The 25871-nt window shown below is 40.4% G+C and overlaps 1 protein-coding gene across 13 annotated transcripts in view; it reads left to right on the forward strand.

Annotated features, from left to right (window-relative positions):
• Window positions 1-25871, forward strand: part of zc3h13 (zinc finger CCCH-type containing 13) — a 91926-nt gene that overhangs the window by 57422 nt on the left and 8633 nt on the right. For 12 of the 13 annotated variants that reach the window (XM_072584605.1, XM_072584613.1, XM_072584608.1 and 9 more), the window contains 5 exons: window positions 2119-2216; window positions 8106-9101; window positions 12065-12526; window positions 17861-18010; window positions 25536-25736. In XM_072584605.1, coding sequence (XP_072440706.1) covers window positions 2119-2216; window positions 8106-9101; window positions 12065-12526; window positions 17861-18010; window positions 25536-25736 — 1907 coding nt within the window. The remainder of the gene's footprint in view (window positions 1-2118; window positions 2217-8105; window positions 9102-12064; window positions 12527-17860; window positions 18011-25535; window positions 25737-25871) is intronic. The other variant, XM_072584617.1, reaches the window with a different exon arrangement.

The following is a 25871-nucleotide window of genomic DNA, read 5'->3' on the forward strand; positions in this document are numbered from 1 at the left end:
CATCAAATTGAAAGGAAACACGAACAAATCTGGAAAAGATTCATGGTAAGCCAGAGGATTGAGATATTTTAAAAATCAAGGAATAATGACCATAAAAAAAGAGGGAAAATAATCTTTGAGGGTAAACTTGCAAGTAATATCAAGAAGAGTAGATTAGATTAGATTCCCTACAGTATGGAAACAGGCCCTTTGGCCCAACAAGCCCACACCGACCCTCCGAAGAGTAACCCACACCGACCCTATATTTACCCTTGTCTCATGCACCTAACACTACAGACAATTTAGCATGGCCAATTCACCTAACCTGCACATCTTTGGAGGAAACCCACACAGACAGTCGCCAGAGGCTGGAATCCAAACCGGGTCCCTGCTGCTGTGAGGCAGCAGTGCTAACCACTGAGCCACCGTGCCGCCCGCCAAGAGTTTACTTAAATATATAAAAAGGAAAAGAAAAGCTAAAGAGGATATAGTCTTTTTGGAAATTGAGGCTGGGGAAATAAAAATGGAGAACCAGGGAATGATTGAGGACTTGAATAATTAGTTTCCATTAGCCTTCACAGTAGAATGTACTGATAGCTTCCCAGAAATACTAAATATTCAAGGGGCAAAAAGAGGTGAGGAAACAAATACAATAACCAGCACCAGAGAAGAAGTACTCAGGAAACTAATGGGACTAAAGACTGATAAGGTTTGCATCCTAGGACATTAAAAGGAATAGCTATAGAGATGGAAAAGCTTACTGACAGTACATTTACTAAGAATCCTTAGATTCTAGAAAATCCTACAGGATTGGAAAACTGTGTAAAACCTTTGTTTGAAAGAGAGTGAGACCATTAAGCAGTTAACAATCGATCAATTTGCTTAACATCTTTTACTGGCAACATTTTCAAGGCTATTATAAAGGATGTAATAACAGAGCATTTAGAAGTGCATAATATGATCAAGCAGAGTTAGCATGACTTATGAAGGGGAAATCATGGCTGACAAATTTAATAAAATCATTCGAGGTGATAACCTGTAAGGTATATAAATGGGAAGTGGTGGATGTAATTGAATTTTCCCAAGGTGTTTGATAAGGTGCCAGATGTTAATCTACTTAATGTAAGAGCTGTCATTGTTGGAGGTCATATGTTAGCATGGATAGAACCAATCCCCTTTCCATGCTAATATATGACATAATAGAAGTGTAACTAATAGAAGACACAGAATGGGGATAAGGGCGACATTTTCAAGATGGCAATCTGTCACTAGTAAAATGCCAAAGTGCTGGGGCCACAATTACTGATAATGTTTTAATGACATGGGTAAGGAAAATGAATGTACTGTAGACACATTCGTGGATGACTCAGAAGTAAGTGTGGAAGGCAAGAAAACAGAATGACAGATGGATCTGCAGTCTGCAAGCGTGTATAGACGGGTTAAACAAATGTTTTGGGGGTTGGCTAGTTCAGTTGGCTGAATGGCTGATTTGCAATGTAGAGTGACAGCATCAGGGTTCAATTCCTGCACTGCCTGAGATTGCCACAAAGCTCCTGCCTTCTCAGCCTCATCCCTTGCCTGAGGTGTGGTGATCCTCAGACTAAACTCTGCTGCCTCACATGAGAGAGCTTCCTGTGGTCCTCTGGGACTGTAGTGACTTTACCCCTCATTCTTCTAAACAGCCTATTCAATCTCTCCTCATAAGAAAATCCCTGCATACCTGGGATCAACCTCATGAACCTTCTGTTGACTGCTGCCAATGCTGGTATACCTTTCTTTAGATAAGGGGACCAAAGATGTTCACGGTATTCATCTGTGCTATGACCAGTGCCTTGTAAGCTTTAGCAAGACGTCTCTATTTTTACACTCTGTTTCCTTTGAAATAAAAGCCAGTTTTCTATTTGCTTTCTGTATTACCTGCTGAACTTGATTTCTAGCATTTTATGGTTTATGCTGAGGATCCCAAAATCCTATGTGCTGTAGCTGGTTGAGATTCACATCTGATACCTGAGCTACTTCTGTGCCAGTAGGTACCCAAGATTGTTCCCATCAATTCAAAAGTGGCTGTATAGCTGAATCTTAGAGTTGCTGTGCATCCAATGTGTCCATCATGTTGAATTTAGATTATTTTTTCACCAGGAAACGGCCTCGAACAGAAAGCAGCCTCAGTCCATTGGCAAAGCGTGTCCGTGAGGAATCTCCGGATAGCGATACTTACAATAGTAGTGATGAGAAAAGTAAGTCTACTTATTAAACCCAACATTTTCTTTTCATAGAATGATGTCTAGCCAATCAGCTATATATGTTCTGTATAGTAATGTGTTCTGTAAAGATCTTTGATTATTGCAACCTTTTCAGTGTTTGACATGAAGTTGCAGGAGACTTTTTAAAAGTTAACTTACGGGAAATTGTTATTTGTGAAATAATCAACTCATCTTTATTCATATTGTATTATATCATACTATATTATCCACTTGCATAGGTCAGTGAGAACCATTTGCTCAAGGGGTTCTCTTTACTACTAACATTAAAACCATAAGACATTGGAGCAGAATTAGGCTGTTCAGCCCATTCAGTCTGCTCAGCCATTTCATCATGGCTGATCTGTTTCTCAACCCCATTCTATCGCCTTCTCCTTGTAACACGTGATCCCATTCCCAAGAACCTATCTATCTCCTCTTTAAATACACTCAATGACTTGGCCTCCACAGCCTTCTACAGCAATGAGTTCCACAAAGTCGCCACCTTGTGCCTGAAGAAATTCCTCCTCAAATCTGAAGGATCACCCCTTCACTGTGAGGCTGTGCTCTCAGGTCCTAGTCTCTCCTTCAAGTGGAAATGTCTTCTTCATATCCACTTTATCCAGTCCTCTCAATATTCTATAATTTTCAATCAGATTCCCCCTCATCCTTCTAAACTCATTAAAGTACAAACCCAAAGTCCTCAATGCTCTCCAATAGACAAGCTCTCCATCCCTGGGATCATTGCTATAAACCGCCTCTGGATCCCTCCAATACCAAAATATCCTTCGTTACTTACAGACCCCAAAACTGCTCGTAACATTCCAAATCCTCTGACCAGAGCCTTATACAGCCTTAGCAATATATCTCTGCTCTTGTATTCTAGCCTTCTTGAAGTGGATACTAACTTTGCATTTGCCTTTATAACTGCCAACTGAACTTGCATGTTCACCTTAAGACAATCCTGAACTAAGATTCCTCAGTTTCTTTGTGTATCAGATTTCTGAAGCCTTTCCCCATTTAGAAAATTGCTTGTGCCTCTGTTTTTCCCTGCCAAAGTGCATAATCCCTCACTTTCCCACTTGTCTTCCATCTATGAATTATTTGATGACTCTCCTAGCCTGTCCAAGTCCTTCTGCAGCCTCCCCACTTCCTCAATACTACCTGTGCCTCTACCTATCTTTGTGTCATCTGCAAGTTAAACAATAATGTCCTCAGTTCCTTTGTCCAGGTTGTTAATGTAAACCATGGATAGTTGTGTTCCCAACTGACCCCTGCAGAACTTCACTTTCCAATGGCAGCCATTCCTGGAAAATGTCCCTTTTATCCTACTCTCTGCCTTCTACCTTTCAGCCAATGCCCATACCTTGCTCCTAACACCATGAGCGCTAATCTTATTTTGCAGTCTCCTGTGCTGCATCTTGTTAAAGACTTGGAAATCCAATAGAGCATGTCCACTGGCTCTCCTTTGACTAACTTACCTCCTCAAAGAACTCCAACAGATTTGTCAGGCGTGATCTCCCCTTGATGAAGACTCAGCCCTTTTTACCATGCACTTCCACATACTCCACAATCTCATCCTTAATAATCTAAAATGTTACGAACGATTGAGGCCAGGCTAACCAGCCTATGGTTATGAAGGTGTATGTGTTTACTGTATCTTTAAGAGAAAGTGGAAGCTGGTACAGATCTAGAGAGGCACAGAGTGTGCTTAAATATTAAAAAAATGTCATGTTTGATTGTGAAACAAATAGCTGAAGCTACGTTGCTGCGTCACACAACAAATTCAAATTCGGCAAATCAGTTTAAATTATGCCCCAAGATACCAAAATCCAACTGAATTTGAATTTTGGGTGACATCAAACCAATGAGATGGTACGATGTTTTGGGGTATATAGAATCAGGTATTTTGAACAGCTAGCCAGAGTGGCAAAGAGCACCAACAAACACAGATGGCCTGCAGAATCACTGTATGAAAGGTACTTTTACGTATGAAATTTGTGAAGCAGTAGACAGAAGAAAAGACCCAGGGAAGTACGGGCAAAGATACCAAAGGAACAGCGGCAACTGGCTGGTTTTGAAATTTGATTTATTTTGTGTGTGTAAACTTGATCAGGGGTGTTTTATCCGATTGGTATGTTATTGTGGTGTGGGAAGTAGATAAATTGATCAGACAAAGGAGGATTACCCTATAGATGGTTGTTTAATGTTCTTGTGTTTCTCGGAGTTAAAGAATAAATAGTTAAGTTAGTGTTTAGGGCGGCACGGTGGCTCAGTGCTTAGCACTGCTGCTTCACAGCAACAGGGTCCCAGGTTCAATTCTAGCCTTGGGCAACTGTCTGTGTGGAGTTTGCACATTTTCCCTGTATCTGTGTAACTTTTCTCGGGGTGCTCTGGTTTCTCCCACAGTCCAAAGATATGCAGGTCAGGTGAAGTGGCCATACTAAATTACCCATAGTGTTAGGTACATTAGTCAAAGGGAAATGGGCCTGGGTGGGTTACTTTTTGGAGGGTCGTTGTGGACTTGTTGGGCCGAAGGGCCTGTTTCCACACTGTGTGGAATCTAATTTAATGTTAAAAATTTTTTTTTTACACAGACGGATTTTTGTATTTCTTGGTCACTCATACTTTAACAGATTACGAGGCAGGGTGAGCATTTTCATGGGCCTGGTTCACATTAACAGAAGGGTTTACCCCATGTCATAACACGATAATTTCCTGTCTTCTGCCTCCCTCCCTCCCTCCCTCTTAAACCTGGATGATATAGAGAGGAACCTCGATTATCCGAAGGACACTGACGAAGAGTCTTTTGGTCAGTTAATCAAATTCCGGATAATCAAATGCTGGATAGCATAGTTTAGCCAAGCATCCATACCTTGCGATTTTGCCAGATAATAGATGTTTGGATAATCGAATGCCGGATAATTGAGATTTCTCTGTATTAGTCATTTTACAATCCTCTGGGATTTTCCTTTACTCCGGTGATTCCTGAAAATGACCTCTGGCTACAAGATCCGGAATAGCCATGGATAATCTCATGCCATGTGCTTTTATTTCCTAGTCTGAGGTGTTTTCTATTGCTTTGCACAGCAACCTACAACTAGAATAGAATGAAGACATGCTGCAGCAATATAATAGTGACAATTCCATTCTAGACATGATGCCTCCTGAATGTATGAAATCTACCCATGTTATTTCTCCCATCTGATTAGGGCCAGTTTATGCTTTACAGGATCATATGCAATCCACAACATTAAAGTTCATATCTCTGTACCTACTCTGTAAGCATCGTCTTCAGATTAGGCTGCAGTTGGCTTTTAACATTGTCAATAACAGCCTGCATAGGGTGGCACGGTGCCTCTGGTTAGCTCTGCTACCTCACGGCGCCAGGGTCCAACACTGTCTGTGTGCAGTTTGCACATTCTCCCTGCATCTGCGTGGGTTTTGTCCGGGTGCTCTGGTTTCCTCCCCACATTCCAACAATTTGCAGGTCAGGTGAATTGGCCACCTTAAATTGTCCACCGTTTTAGGTGCATTAATCAGAGGGGGGGATGGGTTGCTCTTCGGAGGGTTGGTGTGGACTTGTTGGGCCAAAAGGCCTGTCTCCACACTGTAGGGGATGTAATCTAATCTCTCTGCTGTCCTGACCAACAGGTGGAGGTTTTAATTCCTGTGATTTTAGGGTTATGGAGAGCTGTTTTATGGTAAATCAAGGTACAATAAGCAGTGCCAAGAGTAAAGATGATAAATTGACATTTGGCAGCCTGCTGTGAAACTAATTGGCAATGTGGCAGTGTTGCTGTATTTATCTAGTGCGTCGTATCTGGGTGGCTGCTGGGGAAGATTAACTTAGAAATGTTCTGGATGATTTAGCCACACAGATCTTTTTCAGAATGAACAACTTGTATTCATCATAATTTCTTTTAAGGTTAAAATTGCATTACTTAATTGTAACTAATTGATCTGCTGTGGTATTGTTTATGCAGGCAGAACTTTTGTATTCACAATCTAGAAAAAGCGAAATGTACAAATTTATAATCAATGTCTAGTTATGTCATTTGGAGTAAATTTACAAGGGATGCTACAGAGCCATCCCTTATATTTAATCCGGCTTCACACAATTTGGACAGAGTCAATGCACGCTTTGCTGCACATTCCATCGAGAACTTGTCTCTGAACCAGTAGATATTCTCTCAACCTCAAAATTGCAACGTAAAACATTTAATCCAGCCTGGTGATGTCTGTGTTTGTTTAGTTAGTCCTGAAGCTGTGTTATAATTCCAGAAGCCGCCTTTCCTCAATGTTCAGGAGTATGAGGCCAAGAAGAATCCAAATTCATTTTTTGTGAACTGGATTGAATTAAGACGCCCAAACCCATATTACAGTCTGACTTCTTTGTTCTTGTATGTCACAATCACATTTGAATCTTTTAGATTGTGTATGCTCACCATCTCTCTCCAGATTGTGTAGAATTATAATGGCTCCCAATGGTCCATCCCTTAATTTATGGTCCATGCTAAACATCTCTCAGCCTTTTAACCTTGGGGAGATTGTGGTGTCACGGTAGAGTCACTACACCCACAATCCAAAAGCCCAGGGTAATAATTTGGGGGATAAAGACTGAAGTAGCTGATGGAAATTCAATTTGATTAATAACCTCCGGAGCTGAAAGCTAGTAACAGTGTTCTGAAACTATCCATAATTGTTGTTTTAAAAAAAAGAAATCACCCTCCTCAATATTGTTAATCACCAATGTTATAACACTGCTGGAAAAGCGCAGCAGGTCAGGCAGCATCCAAGGAACAGGAGAATCGACGTTTCGGGCATGAGACCTTCAGGATTCCTGAAGAAGGACTTATGCCTGAAACGTCGATTCTCCTGTTCCTTGGATGCTGCCTGACCTGCTGCGCTTTTCCAGCAACACATTTTTAAGCTCTGGTCTCCAGCATCTGCAGTCCTCACTTTCTCCCAATGTTATAACACTGGTCTGGCCAACATTACTCCACATCCACAGCAATGTCATTGACTCTTAATGAACCTCTAAAATGGCCCCAGAAACCACTCAGTTCAAGTGCCATTGCCCATACCCTGTGAAAGGAATTTTAACAAAACACTCTCCTATATTTATTTCTTTCTGGTTCCATATTTAGCTTTCTTCAAAAGGCACCTATGCCTGTCTTCTCAACTGTCTGTGTGTTAGCAAGTTCTCCTTTCTGAGCCATTCTTTGAGTGATTCCTAATTCAATACTGGGTAAGCAGAATAGCTTGTGCAAGCCCCGAGTAAAGGCATGAAGAAACTTCAAAAGTAGGAGCAGGAGCAGACCTTCAGACCTTTTGAGGCTGTTCTGCTATTCATTAGGGAATAGCAAGAAGTGGGTCACAAAATCTTAGATCCATAAGCCCTGTTTTCTTTAATTTTCTCATCAACCTTTCAGAGTTGTAATTACATGGTGGGACTTGAACTATGGCTTCCATGTCTCAGACATAGGAACACTGCCACTGCACCATAAGAGCCGTGGTCCCTGATTATTAGTCAGTTTAAGTTAACCAGGCAGTTTGTCAAAGTTTTCCATAGAATGCTTCCTACGAATGCTGCTCAACTGGCAATGTCTGATTATGCAGTCAGTGTTAAATCTTGTAAATCTCTGCTTTCTAGTGCATATAAATGCTTTTTAAAATTTTAAAAAATGGAGACAATTAATTAAATTTTCCTTTCTAATTGAAGTATTTCCGTATGATTCTTTTGGACCTGTGAGGCAAATAGTACATTGATAACAAAGGTAAAATTAACAGCTATCCAGGCGGAAGCAGGTGATTCCGTAGAATTGATTTGTTAACGTCCCGTCAGTTTCTGAGTGAAATGTTTCTTTTTTTTTGTTGTTTCAGGTGAGAGCCACCGGTTGTTGAGCCAGGTTGTGCGCCCACAGGACTTCCGGGCCGTCAGTCCGTCCCGTTCAGTCGAAGACAGAACCAGCAGCTGGAAAGAGGATGACAGGAAGTCGGACAAGAAGGAAGGTGCGAGGCGACGTGATGACCACTCTGTAAGAGAACGGATTTCTTCAGGGGACAAGCAGAGGGAGCATGTTACAGATACTGTTGAGAACTCACGAGGCAGAGAATCAGACAGCACGACTCACCATGCTGCTGAGGATAGAGAGGTACTTCTCGCATTACACGAATATGGTAAGAAAAAGACTAAAGGGCCGCGGAAATTTCAGAAAAGAAATAGGAGGGATGAAGATTATCTGTCTGACAAATACATACCGGAGCCGGTAGTGGAGGAATCTTTGGTTTTGTCGCCTCGAAAACCTCCAAAGAAGAAAAATGCCGATAAGAAGCGAAAACGCTCGAAAGGTGATTCAGAGCCTTCTGATGAGGAAGTGGGTCAACAAGCCAAAAAGTGGAAAGGGCCCAGGACTCCACCTGTAACACTGAAGGAGGAATCTGTAGAAGAGGTGTCTGAAAAGAGTGTTGAAGGAAATGCACACGGAACAGGGGATGTGGTCTTCAGTGACTGGTCGGATGAAGATGTGCCGGATCGTGACGAAAGTATCATTTCTGACAAGAGTATTGATGAAACTCGAAGGAAGAGTCACAGAAGTAAGGTAGAGCTCCCTACCATGGCAGACGACCGTGTACGTAAAACCGATGAGCACAAACGAAGCAGCAGCCTTGGCAGTAACCGCAGCCGGACTTCAAGTCGGTTACGATCGCCATCCAATGAATCCACCCACCGCAGTGGCGATGATCAGAGTGCTGGAAGGAGGTTACAGCATGGAACATCGAGAGACGGGCAGAAGTATAGAAGCATAGAGTCTAGTGAACGGAAATCCCGAATTGATCAGCTCAGACGTGGAGAGCCCAGCCGCAGTACCTCCTCAGGTAGAGTGCTTTCGACTTCCTCTGATTGTATTAGCATGACAAATGTTGAAATATACAAGGTAAACGGACTGGCATCTTTTTACATTGAATAATCGAAATAGCGTGTGAAAAATCTGCTAGCAATTGGCAGAAAATGTAAATAATGTTGCCATTAATGCAATAATGATTTACAATAGCTCGGGCCCTGATAAAATCGGTGTGATGAATGACTGTAGGTTGATACTTGATCATTCTTGAGAATACAGGAAAGGATGGATTCTATTATTATGACCCAAGTATTAATGTGCATTCAAAATGATGATCATCCTGTTCAGCAGGAATTTACCTTATCAAGGACATTTGTAGTTATCACTGCTTGCCAGAATGTTGTGTGATTCAGATCCTTGGACACAATTGTGTATGTATAAAACCCAATTCCTTCCTTTTGATCCAATCCAGCAATTTCATCAAAATTATTGTCATTGTCTGTCATTTATGTTGTACTTGTTTTCAATCCCATGTTCCAGGACATCATTGTCAGTTTACTTTCAAATATTTGGACCTCTTCTTTATCCACTAAAATAGAAGTTTGTATGTTATTGCAAGTGAAATTAAGGTTGAATAGGTGATCCTTGTAGGTATTCCCTGTACCTTATCAAGTGTCTCTGCACCCTTTTTATTTTATGACAACCAAAATTGTTTGCAGTAGTCTTAATGAAGCCTGACCAAAGCTTGGTACGGATTTAACGTAATTCCCTACTTATCAATTCTATTCCTTTTTTTTGATGACCTAACTAACCTGTGCTGTAACTCCCAGCAGTTTGGGCATTTATTCTCTAATATCTCTCTCATTCCTGTATCCCACATGTCAAGTATTAAATTGCTACTATTCTTTCTTCCAAAATGTGCTACTTGCATTTATTTGAGTTCAACTTCATTGCCAATTATTTTCCCACTCTGAGTTTATTAATGCCTTCCTGTAATTTGGTATAGAAGTCTTCAGTATGGACAATTCCATCACCCCATCTCCCTCCAATTTGGTGCAAAGTACATTTTGAGACAGTATTTTTGACTCCAAAATCCAAATTCTTTGTGTCAATTGTGAACAGCTGTGGTTGCAGATGGAACATCAAGTCTCGATTCTGCTGTTTGGGAAAAACTATCCTTTACTCCCACTCTGATTTCCGTCTTGAAGACAGTCAAAAATCAAGTAAATCGCATCAAATGCGTTACCTTTATCTATTTTGTCTTTCAACTGTTCAAAAAAATCAATAACATTAGTCACACAAAATGTTTCTTTTGATATCCATAGAGTCATACAGCAAGGAAATAGACTCATCAGTCCAATTTGGCCATGCCGACCAAGTTTCCCAAACTAAAGTAGTCCCACTTGCCTGCACTTGGCCCCTATCCTTCTAAACCTTTCCCATTTATATTCCTATCGAAATGTTGTAACTATACCTGCATTTACCACTTCCTTTTACAGTTCATTCCACACACGAGCCACCCTCTGTTTGAAAACACTGCCCCTCTGGTCCCTTTTGAATCTTTCTCCTCTCATCTTAAAAATTATGCCCCCCAGTTTTGACTCACCTTGTTTTTCTCATTTCTGGATGTTCTTCTGTTCTTTTCAATAGGATGAATAAGGGTTCTATTATCTTTCCTATGAACAATGTTCACTTAATGGTCTATGATGCTGGCCGCATTTCAATTTCTCCATTGAAATACTGATTTTTTAAAAATGACTTAATTTTGAAAGTTTTCTTCTTCAAAATGGTACGTTTGTGCTGAGAGATGGAACAATTTCCGTTTCACACATCAAACATTCCCAGATCAGAAGATGGTTTCTTCCACAGTAAACTGCAGAAGAGAAACAGAAAGTGGACTTGCATTAATACAGTTTCTTTCATGACCTGCTTCAAAGATCCTTCTATAGCCAATTAAGTATTGTTAAATATCGTGTCGTTTGTAATGCAGGAAGATATGCGGTCGATTTGAACGCAACAAGATGCCATAAACACAACGTGATAATGATCAGTTGATTTGTTTCAGTGAAGTTGGTTGAGATTTTTTTGCCAAGATATGAGATAATAATCTACTTCTTCAAAGTAATGTCATGGGATTTTTGTTTGCATTCTCTTTTGAGACCAGCTGGTGCCTTTGTTTAACCTTCTCATTCAAAAGGCATCCCTCACTATGGCAATTGGCATTTTTCGATTTCCTGTGCTTGCCTTCTTTGAGTGAGACTGGTAATTTAGTGCAACTTATGCTGAATTAGAGTTGTTCAGGTGAAAAATAGAAAAATTAATATGACACAGTAGGAGGCATAGTTCTGGAATTAAGGATATAACCTAATACATAGCAAGTTTAACTCTTTATCAAGCTCACGTTTTTCTGGATATTAAGACACCTGCCTTGGACACTGCTTTCGAACACTGGAGGGGTTAGCCTGAAAGAATATTACTATAACTGGAACATTGTTGATTCACCTAGGAAGCTGCCTTTTTTTTAAAATTTGTGGTGTTCTGAGATGCCAAAGGATTGCATGACAATGGTAGAAAATAAAGGTATGGCAAAAATCCATCCCTGCTTCTTAACACAATAGTGCAGAAACATTTGCAGTATTATATTGTGATGCACTTGTTAAATTAAAAGGACTTTGTAACACAGCAAGGGCATTTTGGAATTGAAAACGCAATAGTTCAAGCATGCCATTTGTTTTCCATATTTTCTTATGGATTTAAAACTTCAGTTTTTATTTGAGAGCCTGGCATGTCTGATGAATTGACTACCAAATGTTCAAATTATGTCAGTGTGACTGCAGATGTTGATTGGGGAAAGACACTGCATGTTGCCATCACGTAATTGGTCAGAGTAGCTGGTGCCATTCCCTTGATAAATAAAATATTCTACATTTCATGGGAGAAAACTTTCGGAAATGTACTTTCATTTAAGTGAGTAATGGATCTTAATGTGTTTTATAGATCGTCAAGATTCAAGGAGTCACAGTTCTAGACGAAGCTCCCCTGAATCTGATCGACAAGGTCGCTCCCGAGCTGGATCCTTTGAGAGTAGAGAAAAGCTTCAAGAGGGTGAACTTGACCGAGATCGTGAAAGACGAGAGAGAAGGGAATGGGAACGGGATGGGGAACACCGAGACTGGGTTAAGACCAGGGACAGAAATAGAGACCGGCGAAGAGAGGTCAACAAAGAGAGGGAGAAGCCACCAATAGAAGTGTCTGATAAAGACAAGGAACGAACTCTGGAGGCTGCTTCCACATTGGAACAGCCCCGAGTTGAGCCAAGACCAGGAAGAGAATCTGACAAACAATTTGAGCAAGTTGAAACTGCAACTGTGTTAAGCAGTGAAAGAGATGTGAACGAGTTGGTGAAAGAGCCAGAGAATGATGAGAACCAAGCCGATGAACCCATTGATGGCATTGAAGGTAGCATTTCATTATAGAATCGAGGATATGTACGTAAAAGTCTGAATTGAACCAAGCATGAATCAATGATACATATGTTTGCATAAGTGACAAAATTACCTAGTTTCTTGTTCCACATTCCTTCTAGTGGTTAGTTATAGAGTGACATTGCAGTGCTTTTATTGGGTAAATGGTGAGAAACTGTCCCACAGGCAAAACTAGCCAAATTGTCAGCAACCACAGGACACAATTTAAGGTAATTTGCACAAGAGTCAGAGGAGAGATGAGAGGTTTTTTTAAGGTGATGAGTTATTAGGATCTGAAATGTGATGCCAGAAAGGATGATTGATCCAGATACTGAATGACATTTCAAGGCCTAGGGTAATAATGACTCCCTTTCCAAACAAAAATCCATTCCTCAAAATGCTTAATAATTCAGCCTCCATCATTCTGAAGTAGAATGTCCAAAGTCATATCTTTGGGCGGCACGGTGGCACAGTGGTTAGCACTGCTGCCTCACAGCGCCAGAGATCTGGGTTCAATTCCCGCCTCAGGCGACTGACTGTGTGGAGTTTGCACGTTCTCCCCGTGTCTGCGTGGGTTTCCTCCGGGTGCTCCGGTTTCCTCCCACAGTCCAAAGATGTGCAGGTCAGGTGAATTGACCATCCTAAATTGCCCGTAGTGTAGGTAAGGGGTAGATGTAGGGGTATGGGTGGGTTGCGCTTCGGCGGGGCGGTGTGGACTTGTTGGGCCGAAGGGCCTGTTTCCACACTGTAAGTAATCTAATCTAATCTAATCTTTTTGAGAGAAAAAAAAATCCCCTTTCATAAAGGGTGGCCCCTAATTTTAAAACATTTTCCTGTCCTGAACCTACCAACGATAGTAAACGTCCTTTTAATCTTCAATTGACCTTTTAAGTAATTCTCTGCACTCTTTGAATTTTGACCAGTCGTCTGAACTGCGCTCACCTTTACACAATTTTATGTCTTTCCTTTGGTTTTATGCCCTCGTTAACAACTTTAGTAAGAATGTAATTATTCTGAATGTTCCGAAATAGCTCTTTAAACGTTTGCCACTTTTCTACTAATCTGTCTTCTAGCCTACTATCCCAGATTACTTCACTTAGCTCAACTTCCACATCCATGTCCACATATTAAGTTTCAAAAGTTAGTCTTGGACCCACATTTCTCCCTTTCAAACCAGATGTAGAATTCAATCAGAATTGGAAGCATTGATCAGTTTAAATTCCAATATCCATCCTTCACTCATGTTCAGTATTACTGTCTCTGACCTCCCTCCCCCCCCCCCCCCCCACTTTTCCCCTCCTTGACATCAGTGTTTCCATTTCTTGGGATAAGGTGTCAACTGATATCCACTACAAACCCACCTACTCCCACAATTACCTTGACTACACTCCCAATTTCCTCGGTGCTGTAGCTTTCTTCAGTCTTTAAACCGTTTAAATAATATTCAGTTCCTCAATTCTTCCTATCAAAGTGGACCATCTCTCAGTTTCCCACGCTATATTCCATCTGCCAAGTTTTTGCCCACTTGCTTAACCCAAGTCCTTCTATGGGACGGTGTCATCCCAACGACTTGCCTTCCTACTTATTTTTGTATCGATTGCAAACTTGGCTATAGTACATTTACTTTCCTCATCCAAGTCATTATGGGACATGGATTAGACATCATAATCAGGTCTGTGGTGCCTGAAGTTTATACTTAATTTATTCACGCTATATGAGCTTCACTGGTAAACGAAGGTTTATTGCCCCTCCCTAATTTCCTTGGAATTGTGGTGATGAGCTATCTTCTTGAACTGCACCAGTCTTTGATGTATAATGTCATAAGGCAGGGAGTTACAGAATTTTGACCCAGTAACTGAAGGGATGACAATGTATTTCTAAGTCAGGATGGCAAGAGACTTGAAGGGAATCTTGCAGGTATTGGTGTGCCCATGTGTCTATCACCCTTGTCTTTCTCGATAGTAATGGTTGTGGGTTTGGAAGATGCTGTGTTAGAGCCTTGGCGAATGTCTGCAGCGAATCTTGTAGATGGTACACACTGCTGCTGTTCAGCATTGATGGTGGAGGGAGTGACTATTTGTGGATGTTACAATCGAGGGTGGCAAACTTCTTCTGGAGCTGCACTCATCTAAACAAGTGGGGAGTATACCATCACATTCCTGAATTGCCTTGTAGATGGTGAACAGGCTTTGGGAAGTCAACAGATGAGTCACTCATACAGTCACTCTATTTATATGGCTAGTCCATTTCAGTTTTGGTCAATGGTAACCTTCCTGGATGTTGATAGTGGGGGATTCGATGATAGTAATGCATCGAATGTCAAGGTTTGATGATTAAATTCTCTCTTGTTGGAGATGGTCATAACCTGGTACTTTTGTGGTGCAAATGTTACTTGCCACTTTTCATCCCACACTCTGATATTGTCCAGGCTTTCTGCATTTGGACTTGGACTATTTCAATATTAAAGGAGTTGTGAATGGGACTAAGCGTGAAGATAGTTGGGTCTTGAACGCTACCCTGAGGAAAGTCCCAGACCTTAGTTGACTGACGTCCAATAATAGCGACTATCTTCCTTTTTGCTAGTATGTCTCCAACAGGCAGAGGATTTTGTTCCTTGAATCCTATCAACTCCAATTTTGCTCAGAGTTCTTGATGTCAAACTCAACCAAACGTATCCTTGATGGCCAAAGCAATCACACTCGCCTCACTTCTGGAATTCAGCTCCTTTGTCCATGCTTGAATGAAGTTGTAATGAGCAGCCCTGGCGGAACCCAAATTCAGTGTCGCTGAGAAGATGCTGTTTGATAGCATTGTTGATGATACTTTCCATTCACTTTACTGGTGATTGACAGTAGACTAATGGGGCAGTAATTGATTAGGTTGTATTTGTTCTGACTTTTGCGTACAGGACATACCTGGTCAATTTTCCACATTGTCGGATAGATGCCAATGTTCTAACTGTACTGGAACAACTAGGCTAGGGGAGCGGCATGGTCTGGACAGAGTGCTGTTGCTGAATGTTGTCAGTGCCCATAGCCTTCTGCAGTATTCCAGTGCCTCCAACTGTTTCTTGGAGTGGAGTGAATCAAATTGGCTGAAGACTGATAACTGTGATGCTGGGAACTTTAGGAGGAGGCCGAGATTCTGGCTGAAGCTTGTTGAAAGTGTTTCAGCTTTACCTTTTGTACTGATGTGCTGGGCTCCCTCATCATTGTGGATGGTGATATTTGTGGAGCCTCTTCCTCCAGTGAGTTATTTGATTGTCCAACACCTTTCTCAACTGGATGTGGCTGGACTGCAGAACTTAGGTCAGATCTGTTAGTTGCGGAACCAAAGGACAAAATGCTGGAAAATCACAGCAGGTCTGGCAGCATCTGTAAGGAGACACAAGAGCTGACGTTTCGAGTCTAACCGACCCTTTGTCAAAGCATTTGCTTTTATCTGTTAGTTGTGGCATTGCTTAATTGTCTGTCACTTCCTCCTTAGGTCATTTGGCACACATGTTTTGTAGCTTCACCAGGTTTCTCCTCATTTTTAGGGTATGTCTGTTGCTGCTCTGGGCATGCACTCTTCATTAAACTCTTCATTCATCACTCGACTTGATAATGTAAGTGGGGAAGTCACTGGGCCATGATTGGGTTGCATTATAATCCTGCTGCTGTTGGTCTACAGCACTGCTCAGTCTTGACTTGCTAGATCTGTTCAAAGTCTACCGCAGTTATCACAGTGATTATTCGACGCAGTACAACAGATGGTCTCCTCAACACGAAGACAAGATTTCATCTCCATAAGGACTGCTCAATCGTCTCTTACTAATACCATCATGGTGAACTGGATCTGCAGCAGTATGAAGTCAAGTTTGTTTTCCCATCTTCTTGGTTCCTTCACCACCTGTCACAGACCCAGTCTAGCAGTAATGTCCTTTAGAACTTGACCGGTTCGGTCAGTAGTGATACTGCCAAACAACTCTTGGTAATGGATTGCCATCTGATTCAACCTAAGCATGAGATCTGTAGGTATGCATGTATCTGGCTGCAGTTTCTCCAATCACCAGCTATCAAGCAGGTTTGAAACTTGACTTGATTCTCCTGTGTGTCACAACATGTGCTGGTGGTGATGTATCTCTAAAATGCTTACCATTTCTCCTGTTATCTGAAAACCTTGGTCACATATCTGTGCTTGCTTCAGTGAATGTGCTGGATTATGTCTGTGTGTACCTTTGCATATGCAAAGTTGCCATTCCAAGGGGTTTGGCATACTTTGCTTGGGATGTCGAAAGAATGTTATGGAGCTTGTAAGTGCTGTTGTTTTGAGGTCATGATCAGATACTAAAGGGGAACTTGTTTCTTGCATTGTAATGGAAATAGGCTGAAGTTTTGTGTGAAGTGTATAATTCGTTTGACAGCTCAACCCTTTACCTTTTAGTGCCATTCAGAATAAAGCAGCCCACATAACTGGCACCTTACCCATCTTACCATCTACAGTTTGTGTTGTGGTAACTCACCAAGGTTTCTTTATCCCTTTCCCTCAGTTTGTTTTGTCTGGAAGGATAAGGATGGCAATTGCATGGGAACACCACAACCTGTATGTTCCCCTCTAAGTCTTCTATTAGACTAAATTGTAAATAGACCGCTACTCCTTCGTTGTTGTGGTCAACTTCACGGTGCTCCTTACCTAACAACTGTGTACACTGATCCACATTGTTCAAGAAGTCAACTTGCCACCACGTTTTTAAGGTCACTTAAGGGTGAATAATGAATACGACAGAGACTACCATGCTCATACACCATGTACAAGATGTTTTATTTAAAAAGCGCACTTGGTGTTGCCTTACTGTTGTCTTCACAGTCAAGTTGCAATCAAGCTCGAAAGGCAGATCTTAGTATGATTCCACAGGCTGCTCAAAGACACTCAAATGCATGTTTTCTTTTGAGGTACAGATTGGTAGGTTGTCAAACGAGATAAATAGTGTTGAAATGATCCATTGATGCTCTTTGGCTTCTAATAATTTAAATGGATGGAAAAAGTGGGCGTTACTGTTCACTTTCTGAAGTGTAACAAAGGTGGAGGTAGGGGGGTCACGGCACATATATGAAGGCCATGGTTACACACGTTTGTTGGATCGTGCAGTCACTGAGTAATTGGACCTTGTGATTATCAATCTGAGATAAGTAGTTTTAATAACATTGTATCTAAGAAGTAAAGGATTCCACCAAAATTGTCTGTTGTATTTAAATTCTTTTGAGAACGGGGTAGAAAGAGTGTGTGTCTGAGGTTCTTCTGGTCGTTCATTACTCAGCCACCAGCATGCATTTTTCTTTGCATTTAGGTGAGCAAGATGGGAAAGTCGATGATGCGCAGTACTCGGTGTCAGGGTCTTGTGAGGAATATGAGCCAATTAGTGATGATGAACTGGATGAAATACTGGCAGACGATGCAGAAAAAAGAGAAGAGAACCAGGATGAAGAAAAAATATCAGGTACCCCTTTAAAAAGCTGCACTGTGTTTTTGTAGAGTAGGATATGTATGTTCATTGTCTAATTTTAAAATGATTAATTTTTTGTAAATGGTTAAGAAATAACAATGTGTTTATAAAATCTAAATTGAATATTCTCTATGTGGTGCATCTGGCCGTGTTCAAGTGCTCCATTTACTATACTAAATAAGATTGCATTAATAGAACGTGGAACAACACAATACAGGCCCTTTGGCCCTCAATGCTGTGCTGACCTTTTATCCTACTCTAAGATCAAACTAACCTACATACCCTTCATTTTACTGTCATCCATGTGCCTATCCAAAAGCATTCAAATGTCCCTAATGTATCTGACTCTACTACCACCGCTGGCAGTGCATTCCACACACCCACCACACTCTGTGTAAAGAACCTACCTCAGACACCTCCGCTAAACCTTCCTCCAATCACCTTAAAATTATGCCCCCTCATAATGGCCATTTCCGCCCTGGGGATAAAGTCTCTGGCTATCCACTCTATCTATGCTTCTCATCACCTTGTACACCTCGATCAAGTCCTCTCTCATCCTTCTTCACTCCAATGAGAAAAACCTTAGCTACGTCAACCTTTCTTCATAAGACATGCCCTCCAGTCCAGGCAGCATCCTGGTAAATCTCCTCTACACCCTCTCTAAAGCTTCCACATCCTTCCTATGATGAGACAACCAGAACTGAACACAATATTCTAAGTGTGGTCTAACCAGGGTTTTATAGAGCTGCAGCATAACCTTGTGGCTCTTAAACTCAATCCCCCTTCTAATGAAAGCCATCACAACAACCCTACCAATTTGGGTGGCAACTTTGAGGGATATATGGAAGTGGACACCAAGATCCCTCTGTTCCTCCACACTGCCAAAATTCCTGCCTTTAACCCTATAATCTGCATTCAAATTTGACCTTCGAAAATGAATGACTTCACACTTTTCCAGGTTGAACTCCATCTGCCTCTTCTCAGCCCAGCTCTGCATCCTGTCAATCTCTCATTGCAAACTACAACAGTTGTCCACACTATACACCACTCTGCCAACCTTCCTGTCATCGACAAACTTACTCACCCACCCTTTCACTTCCTCATCCAAATCATTTGTAAAAGTCACAAAGGGCAGAGGTCCCAGAACAGATCTCTGCAGAACACCACTGGTCTCAAGTTCCAGGCTGAATACCTTCCATCTAATACCACTCTCTGTCTTCTATAGGCCAGCCAATTCTGTATCCAGACAGTCAAATATCTGTATCCCATGCCTCCTTACTTTCTGAATGAGCCTACCTTGAGGACCCTTATCAAACGCGTTGCTAAAATCCATATATACCACATTCACTGCTCTATAAGTAAATGTCAGGGAGTTGTGATCACTATCACCAAAATGCTCTCCCAACGAGAGATCTGACAGCTGACCTGGTTTGTTGTCCAGTCCAAATCCAATATGGCTTCCCCTCTAGTTGGCCTCTCTACATATTGAGTCAGGGCTCCTTCCTGGACACACCTGACAAACTCTGCTCCATCCAACCTATTTGCACAAAGGAGGTTCCAATCAATATTGGGAAAGTTGAAGTCACCATGACAACAACCCTTTTACTTCTGCACTTTTCGAAAATCTGTCTCCCTATCTGCTCCACCATGCCTGTGTTGCTGTTGGGTCCATAGAAAACTCCCAATTAAGCGACTGCTCCTTTCCTGTTTCTGACTGCCACCCAGTAGATAAACCCTCCTCGACGACCTCCCTTTCTACAGCTATTATACTATCTCTGAATAGCAACGGCACTCTCCCACCTCTTTTACCTTCGTCCCTATTCCTTTTGAAACGTCTAAACCCTGGACAACCATTCAACAACCATTCCTGCTGCTGGGATATCCAAATCTCCATAATGGCCACAACATTGTAGCTCCAAGTACTGATCCATACTCTAAGTTCATCACCCTTATTCCTGATACTCCTAGTGTTAAAATAGACGCTTCAACCCACTGACTGCAACTTTGACCTATCAACTGTCTATCTCTCCTCACAGACTCTCTGCACACTGTGTCTGCCTGTTCACCAGCTATATGCCATCCTCTGATCTGTAGCTCCGGTTCCCATCCCCCTGCCAAACTAGTTTAAACCCTCCCGAAGAGTTCTAGTAAACCCCCCACCCAGGATATTAGATTCAGTCACTTTTAATATAGGTCTCCTCATAATTTAAATGCAAACCATAACATTTCCCTAACCAGTGGAGCACATAGGGAGTCACTTTAGAGTTCTTTTATTTTGTCATGAGCCGTCATGGGTAACAAGGGCAAGAAAGGGATGTTCAGTTAGCAGTTTGCACTGTTACTGTTCAATTATGTCAGTTTAATATTTCACTCAGTCCTTGCAAGTTTGCTTCACTTTATTTCACGGTTTTTGGAATCAGTCATCTAGTTTTGGAATAAGTGTCGGAAATCTAGCCAAGCTTTCATATTATGCCTGGTTGAGAACATCCCCTTGTACTTGCTAGTCAAAATATTTGAACTTTCTTTAGGCGTATGATCTGTTTGAGAAAGCAGAAGCAAAATTCTTTTGGCAATATTCTAATGTTTAAGATTTTAAATTCAACTTGTTGGTTACTGATCAATTATTGTTATTCAAATGTTAATTTGAAATAATACATTGACTGCAGACAAAACAATTGTGGGGAGCGGAGCACAGTGATAGCCACTCTCTGGTGATCAATAAGTTTGTGAGAATTTCAATTCTTCTTGTGTGCAGTCTTACAGTTCTTTATATGAGTATTGCTATGATGTTTCTGATTGTATTTATGAATTTTGTTCAAATGGTTGTACAGTGTCTATCCATTGGGATCCTCAAAATGTTTAATTTAATCACTGAGAGTGAGCAATACCACAGCTTACCACACATTCTATGACATTCTCAATAGAGTTGCACCCTTCCAATGTGATAAAATGCATGATCCTTGGCAGGGTAAAATTAGGTGGGTTAATTTTCCAACATTGAGTTTAATTTTTTTGTCTCCTAAATCCAAGGCTTTTTGTATTTAGCTGAATTTCACTCCTACAAATTCATCTGTTTCTTTGACCAGATATCAAAATTAATCATAAGTGTGTTGTTTCTGTACCCCAGCAAGTTATGGTGCAGGAATGTCTCTGTCACCACATAGTTTAAAAAAAGTATATCTTTTATTGATCATTCTGTGCCCTAGCGTATGCACCAAACCAACCTTCCCCCACCCTCCACCCCACCCACATAGGCACACACACGCACACCCCCACTCTAATGGAACACTGGAGAATGTGTCTGCTTCCATGGGATATTGAAATTCTTCAATCACGTTATTCTTTACATAATGGCAGGCCACTTCTAAATGCATGCTCACTGTGTCTATATGCTATGGTATTCTCGATGTTAACTGCAGGATAGCTACATGAACTGATGAACATTTTTTGTGAAGAATCTGTGTTCTAGAGCAAGTCTTTTGATATGTCAGGGCTCCAATGCTGTTTCAGCTTGAAATATAACAGAGTTCCATCTTTGTTTTTCTTTGTGATACTGTTGATCAATTTTATGTAGAAGTTAGGCACCTAACTCAGACAGCTCTGGTAGCCACCTGGGTAAAAATGAAGCATAATATCCCATAAATCAGGAGGGACCGATGAACCTGAGGTTCGATTACTAATTGGTATTGAGTATTGAATTTATCAACAATTTGACCATATTCAGTTGGACACTAAAAATAAAGTAGCCCAATAGTGTATTAAATATTGACACTAAGTTAATAGAAGTCTATATTGTTAAAAATAGAATGACATTCGGAAAACATGTACGCAGCCTGTGCAGTCTGCTACTCGGGGTTTTTTTTAAGTAATAAAACTTTTAAAATGTTTCATACCTGTGTAATTGGAAGGTTGATGATCCAAAGGCTGTTACCCGAACAATTAGATGATCTAATTTGAAACTCTGCTACCCTTTATTACGCAAAATAAGTTCCCAGAAGACAGATATAAAAGTTCACTTCTATATTCGGTTATTAATGCTCAGTTTGCATAGGTATTCAATACATTTTACTAAATCAGGCAGTATATTCCTAGAGTGCTCTGTGCTACTTATCCAACAATGCTCTTATAAACAAGAGACTGCTGGATAGAAGAGGGATGCTGTTGAAGATTTTCATTTTATACTCCTCATGCCAAGTGCATTAACAAGAATCTATCCACCTCTGCCTTTAAAGTATTCAAGGACTCTGCTTCAACTGCAGTTTAAGGCTGAGAGCTCCCAGGGCTCATGACCCAGCTTTTTGGTAGCTTTCTGGATCAGAGAATTCCATTGACTGATGGTTCTTGGGAGAAAAACAAATTCACCTAATTTCTGATTTAAACGGGTGACCCTTAGTTTTTGATTCTCCTACAAGTGTAAACATCCTCTCCACATCCATCCTATCAAGATGCCTTGTTTCAATCAAATCACATTTTACTCTTATAAATACTAGTGGATGCAAGTCTTGTCTGTTCAAACCTTCCTCAAGATAACCTGTCCATTCCAGGTTAAACCTTTTCTGTGTGTGATGAACAGCTTTGAAGCATGTCTCTTTTCTCAGTAATATTTAAGTCCTGCATAATCAAGCATCTGTGCCAAGTGGCTAACCTATGCTTTCCTACACTATTACATTGTGTTAGCTGATTTCATGGGTACTGATTTTGGTGCTGCAATTGACCTAGCTAAGCTGGGGCCCTGGGCAGTGTTGTGGAGGTGTGTGTCAATTCAGCTATTCCTCATAATTATTCAGTAATTTAGCTGAAAGATAGGTTTCTTGTAAAATTACCAGTGCAGGTGGAATTATAGATATTAAATAAAGAAAATCATCTTAACATATCAATGAACCTTGTAGTTTAATTTCTCAATGAATCAAAGTTGCATGTGAGCGATGAAAGCTGTTTTATTTTTGCATTCGGCCTCCCTTTTCTGTCTGTTCATTTGTCATTTCATAAAGATGCAAATCTATTTGGTTGCTAAATGAGTAAATGTACCCATTGATATTACCTAGCAAGAAAGAGGTCTTGTATGATAATTAATAATCATTTAATCCATTCCACTGCTATTTTTGGGCTGCACTGAGCAATGCTGAAATGAAAAATATTCATAAAGCTGCCATGTAAGGTAACCCCCATATTTTACTAAAATATTGTTTAGATCAATTCAGAATTTGCCATACGTTCACTTCCCTGCAGCTCTTGTTTCAGTGATGTGATTTTGGATTACCAGAAACATACATACAAATAATAAACCAACAAAGACCCTCTAGTCAATTCAGCCCCATACAATCGCAATGCCTCTGCAACACAACATATATGCATGCTTACCCCACCCAGAATAATGTGATCTCCTAGAAGCAGTAAGAAATCAGGTAAAAATTCAGACCACAGTGGGATGGGAAGATTTGGGAAGGTCCTGTCTAGCCCATGAAGTCAAATCACTTTGACCCTGACTCCTCTGTTGTGCCCATCTTTTGTAACAGCTGACATCTTCCCCAACCAAAACTACATGCAATACTGTCTTCAAAGCGTTCAACCAGTCATCTGCATCTTCCAGTTCTTTATTTTAATCTAGATCTTCCATTTACACCTTAAAATTGTGACTCTGATCCTCCCTAACATTTGTAATCAAAACAAACTGTAAGCTGTAATACACCATCTTATAAACCTTAACCAGAAGACATCCCACCCCCCACACCCCCCCACCAAACCAAACAAGACTTTCTCTAAAATTGTAAAAGTTCCAATTCTTTAGCCCATCATGACAACTAAAATGCTTTAAATTAGCAGTTAATCCTGTGGTCCCCTTTTGCATGTTTTCCAAAGTCTCACTATCACTGAATTAGCCAAGCACAACAATCCCAACATGATTTCTTCAAGTTGCTACCAATTTCCACACAGACTCAAGTGTATTTATAACTAGCTTTTGCAGTTATTATGATCCTTGGTGAAGTTTTTACTGGACAAGTCAACTTTCAGATCGAAATCTGGCTTATTTTGGTTTATTTGTTTTTAAAAGGTGGTCTGAAGTATAAGCAATATGATATTGCAGATTGATTTTTAACAATAAAACAAAAGTTTTAAGAAAATGAAGATAAAAGGATAAAATCAGTCTGTTTACTTGCATCACAAACGTATATAATTCTTTTTAAAGCATGATAAAAGAATAATTCCATTAATCTTAAAGCTCCAAGAACAACCCTTTACATAGTGGTTACACCAGAGAAAAATATTTTTGTTGCATCGCAATACGGTTAAAGTTGATTATGACCCCAATTCCCAGTCTGGAAAATCGAGAGCTTCTTCCTGGAGCAATCAAACGCATGAATTTAAATGTACTCAGCTTCAAATAGCCTTTTCAGGGTTTTATGCAAACATTTTTGGTTTGAAACTATAACTAATTCCTTACCCTAAGATAATCTAGTGTTAACAAACCTAACTGTCTTCTCCTTACTCAGAAGTACCACTTTATACATATACCTTCACCACATGGTGACTTCAGAACTGCTCCAAAACTGAAACTACAACTGGAAATGGTCTCAAAATTATGCAACTTTTCCCTAAAATTGAAAAGAAAACTAAGTCCAGAAATTTCTAACAGACCTTCATGCACAATTGTTTACCATTCATTGTCAACCCACACCTAATGTATATTAAAACCCAATAGTTCTGAAAGCTAGCTCTCAGACACTTTTAAAATAACTCACCATAGCTATATGAATATTTGAAAGATAATTCTTGAACCTTTCAGACACACAAAATATTTCATATGTCACTAATTCATTCCAAATATCTAAATTTAAATGACATCAAAAATGTACTTAAATCACACAGCCGAGATCATAGTTCATGTATTTCCATAAATGCCAGAGGCTGAAGCTTAGAGAGAAGCCTCTTTCATAGTACTGTTAAAATTCAAAGGAGACAATCTCAATCTGACTTCCTCATCCATCCATTTCAAATAAAACAATTAATTTTGTCGGACATTAGTTTTTCTTCCTGAAGCCATGTTTGATTTCCTTAACATGTCTCTCACTATCCAAGAGGACATGTAGTCTCTTGGATGTCCATACATCACTAACAGAAAAGAAATAAATATATGATTAACAGTAAAATAAATTTTTGGAATAACCTTCTGTGGTAGGGAGTAATTGTTGTTTTGTAAATGTGTATAGTTCTCGTTCTCTAGAGCAAATTACAGTATTTTAAGTACACACCAGTATAGCTGTGTTTTTACTAATAGGCAAATGTACAATATAGACAAATAAGCTACATGAGCGAATTGAGAATCCTCGGTGCTAAGGGTTCTGTATTTGTATGAACAGATGATTCCAAACACCTTATGCCAAAACTTGAAATGTCTGTTGAGTGAGAATTTTTATTTGCTACTTGCATGCTTTTCAGGATATACATGTGTTAGTAACTTGTCGTTTGATTCAGAAATGTGTTTTACACAGTAAACTGAAGACAAAAGCTTATCTTGTAGATCCTATGGATGTGATTGATGTCGATTGGTCGAGTCTGTTGCCCAAACAGCCTAAAGAGCCGAGGGAGCCTGGAGCTGCTCTGTTAAAGTTCACGCCTGGAGCAATCCTGTTACGAGCTGGAATATCCAAGCGTTTGGCTGGTGCAGAATTGTTCGCCAAGGTCAATGAAACTTGTCGGGCTGCCATGAACAACACCAAAGGTATTGATAATAATACAATAAGCTTCAATCTGCAATTTGAGAGGGAGAGGGTACAATCAGAAGTGACAATATTTCAGTTGAATAAAGGGAACTATGGAGCTATGAGGGAGGAGCTGGCCAAAGTTCAATGGTGCA

The sequence above is a fragment of the Chiloscyllium punctatum genome, chromosome 15 (assembly GCF_047496795.1).
Source record: "Chiloscyllium punctatum isolate Juve2018m chromosome 15, sChiPun1.3, whole genome shotgun sequence".
Taxonomy (NCBI): Eukaryota; Metazoa; Chordata; class Chondrichthyes; order Orectolobiformes; family Hemiscylliidae; genus Chiloscyllium; species Chiloscyllium punctatum.